The 12,324-nt window shown below is 40.9% G+C and overlaps 1 protein-coding gene across 2 annotated transcripts; it reads left to right on the top strand.

Annotated features, from left to right (window-relative positions):
* The first annotated feature begins 3,412 nt into the window (after positions 1-3,412).
* On the top strand, positions 3,413-7,766 carry NGF (nerve growth factor (beta polypeptide)). 2 transcript variants are annotated; one of them, XM_009580576.1, is made up of 3 exons: positions 3,413-3,564; positions 6,150-6,338; positions 6,890-7,766. In XM_009580576.1, the coding sequence occupies exon 3, from the start codon at positions 6,902-6,904 to the stop codon at positions 7,619-7,621; it is 720 nt and encodes a 239-aa protein (XP_009578871.1). In that variant the 5' UTR covers positions 3,413-3,564; positions 6,150-6,338; positions 6,890-6,901; the 3' UTR covers positions 7,622-7,766. The 2 variants fall into 2 exon arrangements, with proteins under 2 accessions (XP_009578871.1, XP_009578877.1); XM_009580582.1 differs by lacking the exon at positions 6,150-6,338 and having other exon boundaries at positions 3,425-3,564.
* The last annotated feature ends 4,558 nt before the right edge of the window (positions 7,767-12,324 follow it).

Below are 12,324 nucleotides of genomic sequence, written 5' to 3'. Positions count from 1 at the left end.
AGGTGCCTGCAAGCAAAGTGTTTTTCAAGACACAGAACCACTTGCTTTTTGATGTGATCCATTTCTCCACTCTTACATTAAGCCCCTTGTAACACTGCTTTTAGACTGTTCAGCTTTTACTAGTGGTGTCTTTATCACGATTGCCAAATAAGCAAAGAAATAGGGAGACTGATCATCTATATTTCAATTATTACCTTTTTCAGAGAGCTCTTAGATCAGTTGGTAAATACTGTATTTGTTTTACTGCAAACCCCCATGAAGCATTCATGTGTAAACAGCATTTTACATATTTATAATGTGCCACTACTACTAATGTGCTGAGACTAAGAAATAAGAATGGAGTTTTTTACCCCCCAGGTCTGTAATCCTGAATGCATGTAAATTCTGAAGAAATACTTACTTCAGTAGGATATTTTATTAATCTCTGGGAATGGTAGATAGAGAGGAATAGTATATAGATGCTGTCTTCAGCATCATTTGAGTAACACTGCATCATTTACTGGATTCCGCCACAACCGGGAATCCGGGAAGAAGAGAGTAAAAGAACTTAAAAAAAAAGCCCTGCTGAAAATAAACTCTTTTGTGGTTAAAAACCAGCCAGTTGGAACTGAAGCAGTGTTTTCTTAGGGTGGCAGGAACAGTCGGAAAAGTTGTTGGATTATTTTTGGCAGTGGCCAGCATATTATAGCTCTATCATTACTGTTACTAAACTGACAAGAGTCCACTGAAAGGGTTATTACTTTACTAGTACATTCTTGTAAAAAATTAGCATACTCAGTCTGGTAGCATGAAGCTTTGGATTTTAGAACTTTGTTTGAACTTTCTGACACATTCATACACTGTAACTAGCTTAACTCCTCACTATTTCAACCACACAGGTACAGTACAACATGAGCCATGATCTACGGAGAGCAGCAAATCCAAAGAGTGGCCAAATCATTGCAGAAGTGTTGCACAACGCGATACAATCAGCACGTAACAGATTGATTCCTGTGCCCTGCACTGCTTCAAAACGGGCTTTGAAGATTTCAGTTAGATTTTAAAAATTTAAGTAGCTTGTATTTGGATCTTGGTAAGAGCCAAACCCAGTGGCTAGAGTTTCTGGCAGCCAGCTCTCCTGTGGACAGAAACTGTGCAGGTGTAAAATGAATCCAGTTCATGCTTTGGGGTTAGCAGCATGTTCTCCTTAGCAAATGCATTTGACCCTCCACAATGAATCCAGCAGGATTTTTTGCAGTACCAGAGTACCTTATACAACCCTTATTTACCTTATTAAATGGAACACATAAACTATCTAAATATTTAAGATTAATAAAATACTATTTCTATCACTTTCAATGGCACACATGAATTTACAATCGGAAATGTACTCTGCTCAGAAGGTGTCAGCATGCTGGATTTAATTGGTGAAGAAAATAATGGTTTTCCCTTGATTTGGAGTCTATATGGCCATTCACAGTGTAGCAATTAAGACTAGAATTATTTCTTCCTTTACAGTAGCCAGAGGACAAGCATTTAAGTATGTGCCTTTATGTGTCTGCAGGTTTTGTATCTTCAGTTCTTCTCTAGTATCAGCCACAATCAGATAATTCTCTGCCAACAAATGGCAATCTGTGATTCTCCTTCTGATTATCTAACTGAATTGACCAAGAGATTTCCCTGCTGTTGCAGCTGTTGCTTTCAGCCCATGCCTTCCTCTTCTTCACTAGGCTTCAGCAGCTACCCTTATCTTCTGGCCAATTTCTCCCAAATCTGGAAGCAGGTCTACAGTTTATGTTGCCTCAATGAAGAGAGTATCCCAGCCAAATAGCTCACTTGGATCCACTTTGAATCACATACCAAAAAAACCCCCAAAGTTGAAGGCCTTTGTGCTGTGAAAGGTCTTCAGATTCTCTCCTAAGCCAGGACGACTCAAGTATGTCTCTGGCCCTCACCTGATTCCTGCCTGAATACCAGTGAAAAAAGGAAGCCTGCCTAGAACAGAAAGAGGGTAACTCATTGTCTTTTCACCTCACCAGTGCTAGTTTGCCAAAGGTCTTGATTAAGAGATTCCATCAGGTAAGGACACACTTGGTACACCCCCTAAAATGTCATCCCAAGTTTGTCGCCAAGTTTCATTTCATACAGCATACTGATTTTCTGGTTTTTTCCTAAAATTGCAGACATCCAGCACTGAGGCTGACCAATTTGCTAGCTTTTAGGACACAGTGTCTTTTTGGTCTAGCAGTATAAGAGCCTTAGAACTTTTTTTTTTTCTTTTTTTCTTTTTCCACGTGTGAATGAAAGATCTCAGGCATCATCTCTTCACTGAAACAGAGCCTCAGCAGTCTCTTATGAAAGTGGAGCTCATGTTCCAAACAATCAGCAGAGTCCAGTCACTATCACTGGACAACCTGTGAGATGTTTCATCACTCCAGCCTGCTGAGCTGCACACTTTCTTTCTCCTCCACTCACTTTCACTAAATGTGATGCTACCACAAAACAGCCCAGTCAACTTTGCAACTGCATTTCTTCACACTTAGCTCAAACAGTGATGGGAGAGGCTAGAACTATCCTGTAGGTAGCTGGTATTTCATGTGGAATAATACAATCACTAACAACGTTACTGTATGTGTTGATAAAAACTCAACGGAGAAACGGAAGTTATGTTCCACTGGCTGTTCAGAATGTACACTAGCATGCATGTTGGCAGCTCTCCTCCAGGGTCTCTAAAGGACTTCCAGCGTTTGGGGTATCATAAGAGGAGAAAGCAGGGGGCACAAACTGCATAACTAAGATGTGTGCATAGCAGATTTGTGGATAGGGCATAGATAGGTTCATGTCCTGCAGGTACTACAAACATCTCTAGTTTTGAGTGTTTGAGAATTGACCATTTTGAAGTACTGTGACAGAAAAAGGACACGGAACTGGTGATAGTGCTGTTTAGACCGATCTGGACAACGAAGCAGAGTAGCCGCTGAGTTTTGCATCAGCTGCATTTGCTGGCACACAACTTGCGGTGCCTTTAGTTGTAACCAGACTTGTTTCCCAGACAAAGATGATGGGGGGTCTGAGCCCTCATTTGTCTATCGCTACTGTGCAAACTGAGCTCAGATAGTGACATCAGCAGGTATTGCTTCACTATGCTGCATCACTCCTGTTTTTGGTGAGCCTGGAAGATGCCTGAGAGGGATCAGGAGCAGCAGATTGTTAACCATGGTCTGGTAAAGGTGCTGAATAAAGGCAGCTCTGTCTTCCAAATGTGCTGCTCTTGAAAGTCGAGAACTGCACTTTAGACAACCTCTACACTGTAACAGTGAAAAAGGCACAGTTCAGAGAGCCAAGCAAGTGGATTTGCCCCTGTACTCCTGCTATCAATTGGGGAATGGTACTGAAAAACACTTCTTTGCTGGCTAATTATTGAAACAAATACTTCTACTTCTAGTGGAACGCAGAATAAGCAACTCCCAGACTCAGCTACGCAGTCAAACTGGCCCGATGGCATGCTGCAGCCAACGCCAGCTCAGCGTCTGGATGAAATAACGATCTTGCTGGGGACTAGTTTTTTGTGCAGTATACTCAAAGGTAAGCACAACATACACACGCTTCTCAGAGCAGATTGAAATAGTCTATTACCAGCATCACACAGCAGCCTGAACAGCTATACCAGAAAAAGTGTTTAAATGACACTTGACCAACATACAAGTGGGGAAGAGAGTTGTCAGCTTGAACTTAAAAAATCATTGGTCTGTCTTCTAAAGAATGAAGATGAGCGCAGTTTGCATTTAATACTCTTATTTTTGGAAAAGCTTAGTTCTTTGACTTATTAAACAAGTTGCTTCACTGATACCCAGCTAGCTATTGTCTGGCTAAAATGGGAGTTTCCACTTATTCTGTCTTCTTTTATTCTGTCTCCAGACATCATATCTTTTGTGGGGAACATTTACTTATAATGAGATATGGTCCACTTAGAAGTCACAGTTCTCATTAAACATCCTCTGTTTTTAGTACAGTTTTTGTATTTTTGGCAAAGGTGATAACCTTTGTGGCCAATGTTACAAACAGCTACCCATGTACTACCAGCATTAGAATTGGCAGCTGTGCATCTCCCTGGAAGTTCAGGTGGCTGCACCTGGCATGCACTGTGAACACTTCTAGAAAGCACCATGAAAGTCTAGTAACTATGTGACAAAGTTTAGAAATAACCCCGCAAAATAATCCCCCCAAGCCTGTAAAATATCTGTACGTGTCAGCAAAAAAGTCCACAATCCTCACAGTCTAAGGCATACCTATTCTTTAAATGTTAACTTTTTTTGCTTCTGTTGTCATCAAGTCTAGTCCACTTTTTTAATCTGTCAGTTTCTATTCTCCAATAATTTAGTAATTGCTTAAAAGATTCAATGTTGAATCTTCAGAAAAACTCCCAGGTATCCCAAATACATTTTGTCTGTGTTTGGGCCACACTCCCCACAGAATGCTTTACCACAAGGAGAGGAAATACAAGGCAAGTTTTTTTTTTAAAAAAAAAAAAAAAGGCAAGCAGGTGAGATCTTTCTGATTTTGTGTTAATGGCCTTAAAGCAATAATCTTAGCATATGCAACATAAGAAACTCAGAGAAGGGAGATAAACGTAGCTGCATTTTAGAGCAGTGAATCTTGTATAGCACAAAACCAGAAACAGCTCTTTGCTGACATTTCGATGTCTCTTTCCTATAGAAGGAAATAATAAAAAAAGGGCTTATGTATAAACACAGTAATAGGTTGAGGCTGCTATTGGCATGTCTAAATTGTGCCTGAATTTTGTTCTGCAAACCTTTTCCATTAACATTTCTGTCGGGAAAGCTAACTCTTTAGAGATGTAATGCACCATCTGATTTTAATTTGGTTGTAGAACAAGGGGTTACTCTCTGAATCGTGCGTAGCCAAGCTATTGAGCTACACCCAGCTCTATTTCCTTATACAGATGATGATGACTGCTCAAGCACAAGCATCGTATGGGAAAGCAGCAACCCTCAGCCTTGTTTTAAGCAAATTAAAGTAGCTTTGGAACAGTAAGGATTTTCTGTGAGAGAGATTTGACTCTCATAATCATTTTGTTCCCAATTCTTCCAGCCCAACTGTTGCACAGACAACTGCTAATGTGGCTTTTGGCCTTTCTCTTCTTTTCTCCCCTTGATGCAGGGACTGTAGCATCTTCACCCTCTTCAGTCACTACCTTCACTTGGCACCTCCTGCTGATTTCTTAAATGCTTGCCCAGCCCTGCACAAACACTGCTGTTTATTTCATTTCAGTTCTTGTCCAAGATACGACTATCCACACAAGGTCCTATGGGACATCTTAGGGTTCTGCATTTTCTGCAAGATTGTGCTCTAGCAAAGCTAAAGCCCTGGTTGAGTGCTTTAGTGCTGCTTGGAATTCTAGTCTGAGAAAGCTGAACAGAAAGAGAGAGGGGGACCTTCAACAGTAATTGACCCACACCCAGAAAAAACATTAAGACGTGCTGGGAAATCACAGTGGAACTGCAGAGCCCGATTCCTCTTTACAAAACCCTGTTTGTCCAGTCTATGTGCGGCTGCCTGCCTGCTGGCCGGACACAGTGTAATTCAGGGCCAGCTGAGACATGTCAGGCAAAACAAGGCAAAGAGACAGGGGAGGGGCCTCACTTGGTAGTTTTTTTTCTGTTTATACCCTGTCTCTGCTTATTAAGTCTTCACAGAGGAAATACAACGTCTGCCATTAACTGCAATTGCAGATCATTTTTGAATGTCTCTTATTCCCAGGATGCCTGCTGCTGATTTGTTAACCCAACATGTGGCTGAATTAGTCAACACATGGTAGTTACCTAACAAGGTATCACTGCTGCTGGTCTTATAGCATAAAATTGTTCTTAGCGAAGTTTTAGATATTTGTTTTATACTTTTCCACATCCAAACAGATGTGCATATTCTCCAGGTCGAAGGAAGACTAGCACTGGCACTGGATCTGCTATGCAGTGACATTTGTGGAGCTTCTTGCTCATGGCACTCTGAAAAAAGGAAGGTGTTTCTCTGTACATAATTCCCAGTACTATGGCCACAACGGTTTTAGCTATGCTATACCTAAGATGCCAACCCAGAAGTAGCCTGTCACCCACGGTGCTCCTATGTAATACCCGTATTTGTCCTAATAGGCAGCTTGAACATGGAAAAATCCCATCTGCCCTTGTGACATGTGATGCCTGAGCTCTTCTGGGAAGGAGCCTGGGCTTTATCCGCCCAAAATCAGCAATGTGGTGCGTCCCGAAAGGGCAGATGGGATAGATGGAGGCTGCTGGAGGCTGCTGAGCCAGCCAGAGTGGTGGGGCTTTTCCACATGGCAGGTAAGCATGGCTGTTGAGTGTGTGACAATGGCACGATTCACTGGGGGCTCCCCTGCTTCCACAAGTACCGGCTTGGTGGTCCCCACCCTAGCCCCAAGGACACCTCTGCAGACAAATTAACTGAATGGACAGCTATTTTAGCCAAGGGACTGCTTCTACTCTCACTACTCTGCAGGGTATTTCCAGCCAAGAGACCAGCCCTGGACAAAAAGGCTGCTGCAAAAATCACTAGAGATTTTACTCCTGGGAACGTGCTGTCGCCATATGGTCTCCATGTTAATAACACCAAACAAGTGCTTCATAAACAGTGTTATAATAACAAATACCAGAGGAATTAATAATAATCTAGCTATTATTCTCTAATGTTCTCGCTTTATTAAGAACATTTATACTGTCTGAATGAGCTCTTCCGGAAGAACAACATCTGGCACTCACATGAATACCTCATGAAATCTGTACGATCCTGGGTATCTTATAAATTTATTGTCAGCAACGGCATCCGTTTGTGCCAGCACGGTTTACAGTAACATTACGTTTTTCTTTTGTTCTAGGTGCATAGCGTAATGTCCATGCTGTACTACACTCTGATTATAGCTTTTTTGATCGGCACACAGGCAGCTCCAAAGTCAGAAGACAATGCTCCACTGGAGTATCCTGCAGAACACTCCCTGCTCAATACCCACCGGAGTAACAGACACCACATTCCCAAGGCAGCTCCACAGACATCCCACGGCCACTCTACTTGGACGATAGGTAGACAAGAAGCTATAAATATCACCATGGACCCAACATTTTTTAAGAAGAGGCGTTTCCGGTCTCCTCGGGTGCTGTTCAGCACACAGCCCCCCCCAGTGTCAGGGCAAGGACAGAATATGGGATTTCTCAGCAGTGCAGGTTCTCTCAACAGGACTGCCAGGACCAAGAGGACCACGCATCCTGTATTACACCGGGGAGAGTTCTCAGTGTGTGACAGTGTCAGCATGTGGGTTGGGGACAAAACCACAGCCACTGACATTAAAGGCAAAGAGGTGACAGTGTTGGGAGAGGTCAACATTAACAACAACATCTTTAAGCAGTACTTTTTTGAGACCAAGTGCAGGGACCCTAAGCCAGTCTCCAGTGGGTGCCGAGGGATTGATGCAAAGCACTGGAACTCTTACTGCACCACAACACATACCTTTGTCAAAGCGCTGACAATGGAGGGCAAGCAAGCAGCCTGGCGATTTATTCGAATTGACACAGCTTGTGTGTGTGTGCTCAGCATGAAGTCAGGGAGACCCTGAGATGGATCTAAACCCCATGACAACATCCTCCTACCCCCTACCTCAGTCTGTAAATTATTTTAAGTTATAAAGGACTGCATGGTATATTTATAGTTTATACAGTACAGAAAGAACCTCATTATTTATTAAACTCTTTTGGAAACCTTTTGTGTTTTGCAATTTATTTACTGGCAGAACCCTTCAAAAGATGTTCACCTTGGTCTCGCTCAGCCCTACAGCTCTGAAATGTTCACAGGGCCACTGAGAAATCTTTGCTTGCCATTCTACAAAAAGAAAACATTTTTCACACAGTTTTGACACATATTCCTCTCTTCCACAACAAAAGAATTTTCCTCACAAAACCTGCCAGTTTACTGTGAAAATCTTCCAGGTTTATTTTAAATTTAAATGTTTTAAACTACCAAGAGACTGAAAAAGACCTTTCAAACTTGCTTTCAATTTTACTAATTATCCAAAAATATATTAGTCTTATATAATTAATCATCTTAGTGAGCTGCTGGTAGAAATACTAGTTCTTCATGTTGTTAGATAAATTTTTAAGTAAGACCTTTAATGCATTTTTTAAAATTGCCAAATTATTTTCACTGCAAAAATAATCCGTTCTGAATTATTTTGGAACATTTGTCTGCACAAGAGTAGAATCTAGATGTATGTATTTTTGCATTAAAATGGTATTTTACAGCTCATTACTTATGAGCTATATTAATGGGGGTGCAAATGTCAGTATACATATATAAATAAAAAAAAGTTCATGTGGCTTATTAAAATTTGAAAATTCTCTCAAGCTAGTATTTTGGCAATGGGGACTTGACATAGGAGCAAGTCTTTTCATGCATGAAAGAAGAAAACTTTAAAAAAAAAAAAAATCACTGAGGCTGTGTTTTAGCAAGGAGCCCCAAAATAACCCTATGCTCATAATTTCTGTGTTTTGGAGAACATTGGTCTTTAGAAGTACACGGTGGAGCCTGAGGCCTGTGATGGGTGTTTCAGTCATTGCACACTGAATAAAGCTGCAGTTTCTCTCATTGTTTCCTTTGGAAAAGCAGCTGTTATCCATTGCAGAAACTGTTTCAAAACAAATACCATTAAGGTTTTTCAGCTTGGTTTCTTCCAAATCCTAGAGGGCACACTTTCACCCTTGCCTTCCCTCATGCACGCATTTCTTTAATGAAAAAAGCAGACCTGACATTTGCTTCCTCCACATAAACAGCAAAGAAGGGCAGCAGATCTCTAGAGAAAATGCGTTGTAGTAAAATAGTGCCAGTGGAAATAACCAAACCTAGGCAAGATATGCTTTCTGGTATGATAGTGCCAGTCTGTGTGAAGTGGAAGGCACTGAGACAGAGACCATTCCTGATAATCACTGGTATGCCACTTTTCAGCCCCCTCTAGTAGGTGGTTATGGTGTGGGACAGCAATATTCCAGTAAGAATGTTTTGCTCTCTCTAGAACAACATATTTGCAATATTTGCATGAATAGTCAGTTATCTGAAAGGTCAAGGAGAGGGCAGGCTCCTGACTGTCCTGTGTCCTCCAAATAATGACAACTTGATCTGGAGCAGGGGGAGGCAATGAAGACTAAAGAATACTTACAGTGCAATCGTGCAGGCATCAGATGCTCTGACACAGTATCAGAATACAACAGCAGCGGCAGCCACCTACAGTCATCACAGGAGAGGTGGAGGGAGATCAGTGAAACACACAGTATTCTGAAGCGAAGAAAAACGTGGAATTGGAGCAGAGTCCCACCTGTGCTCTTTGGTGGCCTTAAAGCAATGGACAAAAGTAACAAATCTGCTTTAGAAGTGCTCTTTACCATACATGACACAATGCAACTAGGGAAAATGAAGCTGCTACTCATCCAGAACTTCCAGGTTATGGAGACTGCCATTATTTTACCACTGACGTAACAAAACCGCAATTGAAAGTGTATCATGAATGCATTTGGTAATTCCAAACACGTGTAAGACTTGGCATTTCTTCAAAGAGCCCTGAAAATGATGACTTTCTTCTTAAAGCAGTCTTGGGAGCTGACATTCCTTCCACATCCAGCCCCCTTAGGAGTTCCTCTGACTACACCTTAAAGCACATTCTTGCCAAAAACAAGGTACTACTACCTATAACGCCCAATCTGAGGGGGCTGTCATTAAAAGCTCTATGAACTACTGTTATAAATCCTGACCTTGATTAAAATTGCTATTAATAAACATTTAGCTATTCATTATGGGGGGAGGGTTTATTTAGTCTTGCAGATATTGATGCGATCTATTCCACATTTATCCCTTCAGCTGATTTTTATTTTGTGCTCCCAAGACTGAAACTATACTACTGGTTCATCCTTCATGACAGTGATCTATTGTATTACTGACACTTCTTGCCTGTTGATAAAAAAGATCTCAAAAGGGAGGGTGGAAGAGTGAAAAGGACAGTTCGATGCATTCACACTTGATCTTGATCCCACTGTTAACTGCAGAATCTGGAATTCCAGACTTAGAGCAAATTTTAAGGGTGTACATCATTTCTCCCCCTGCATATATGTTATTGTTATTGTTATGCCTGTGTGACACATTGATGTGAGCAATGATCTACTGAGAAGTGGTGAAGTATTTCAAGAAATTAATTTAATGAGAATGTGGGTTTTTACGACTATAAAATAAGAAAAACCTGGAAAAGGGCATTCTTAGAAAGAGAAATATTGCGATATTTCAATTTTTGTATTAACTGTGCACTTAAATGGCAAGATAAGGCTCCATCTCTGACCATAGCTACACAAACCCAACCTGTGAGATTCCCCCTGCAGCACTCAAACGTCATTCCACTTACAGATGTTTGCGCCACGTTTAAAGACTAGGATTTAAAACAACAGTAGTCCTAGCCGTTCTTGCAGTAACTGGCATCACACTCCCCTGTCACCTCCAGCAACAGAGAAATATTCTTGATAAAGCACAGAGTTTCACGCAATCTGAGGTTAGTATCATACAATAAGGATACCCTGAACAGCCAAAAATTAAGTACAAGACTGACTGCCTGGAGGTATAAGGAACTGTCATCTCTGGACATGCCAGAGAACAGATGAGACAAATATCTGCCAGAAATGCTTTTGCCTTGAGTGAGATGCAAGGACTACATGACTTTCAGTGACATTTGCCACAATTTGCATGCTTCCAGACAAGAGTTAAATTATAACTTTTTTTGTTGAAGTCATGCTCACAGTTGTCACCCGTCTACAGAAAGGCTGAGAAAGAACTTTTGAACATTTTCAGTTATGTATATGGACCCTGCTAAACATGGCCCCATACTTTTTGTATTTCAATATATGGATGAAGGAGTACAAAATTCATGCAATAATTGCTGTGTAGAAACTCACAAATGCTACTGGTCTACACCACAGCAGGCTGCGTTAATAAAATCAGAAACAGAACAAAACCTGGGAAAGCATTTTAGATACCGTTGTTGATAATCTGGAGGCTTAGCCTTCCAAACCATAGTGAACCCAATGACAAGACATCTTTCATAAAGACCTTCTGATTATCTCAGTAAAAAGTATCTCTTAGCATCCTACATCAGAGACAGGTGAACTGTCACAGAAAATTCCTCTACACAAACACATTGCGAGGGTATCTTAAAAGCCAGTGTTTCCCACATTATACTAGCAACTCGGTCTCAGAATGTAATGCCTCCAGGAGGTGAATCAGTGTGTGCATTAGTCACTGATTATCCTGACTGCTCTCTGCTTCCTTGGGCAACAACTGGCATCTTAAAAGCAAAGAGCTACATCAACATGTAATTAGAAAACTAACTAAGTGCCAAGCTGTTGTTAATTTTTTTTTCCCCAGAGATAAAATCCAGCTAGAGATGCCTGAGATATCACCTCAGTTGCAGTGACTTGATCTTTTACATCATTAGGTTACAGCAGATTGTTGTACACAATGCCTTCTGGCCAGAGTACAGAAAAGAAAACAAAACCACCTGTCTTCAGTTTGCTCTTCTGGAAAGTACACCCATGAGGAATATCAGACCAACATATAGGAATGACAGAACTTTTAGAGATAGATTATGCAGATTAAATATTAACAGCAGTGCAAATTTATGTATTCTAAAAAAAAAATTTGAAATACCTTTTTTCAGTGTTAAGTAATTAATTTTCCAAATACTTAATGAGAATTGACTGAGTGCTGCTGTTTGGGAAACTGTGACAGCCACGATCAACTGTCAACATAGTTGTTGCATTAAGTCTGCAGCTTGTAAATATTTTCAGGAACTGTCCTTTATCATGGTTAGCTTTTAGTTTGCTTGCTTTTTCCGCCCCCCCCTCCAATCAAGCATGTAGTAGTCTGCCATTTTATTGTCTGCAACTCACATTACGGTCAACATACAGAATCCTCTATTGCTGCAAAGTCAGGTACAAAGAGGCTTGAGTGCCTTGCTTAAATGCCTTTCTCTTTTTTTTTTTTTTTTTTTAAATACATGTTCCTGTGTAATGTCAGTGTTACGTTTCCTGATTGAGAACAGTGCCCTCTCTCAGTGGCTCAGAGTTACTGACGAGATGGCAGTATGTTACAAACTCATTTGCTGGAGAAATCAGACTGATGGCAATTACAGCAAATCATACTAAGAGGTTATACAGTAGAGCAAAAGTGGAAATCTGTTTCCTTACGTGATTTTAAGGAAAGAGGAAAACAAATACAGGATTACTGCTCAGC

The sequence above is a fragment of the Fulmarus glacialis genome, unplaced genomic scaffold, assembly GCF_000690835.1.
Source record: "Fulmarus glacialis isolate BGI_N327 unplaced genomic scaffold, ASM69083v1 scaffold38110, whole genome shotgun sequence".
Taxonomy (NCBI): Eukaryota; Metazoa; Chordata; class Aves; order Procellariiformes; family Procellariidae; genus Fulmarus; species Fulmarus glacialis.
The sequence above is the reverse complement of the archived record's forward strand: the minus strand, read 5'-3'. Positions and strand labels throughout refer to the sequence as shown.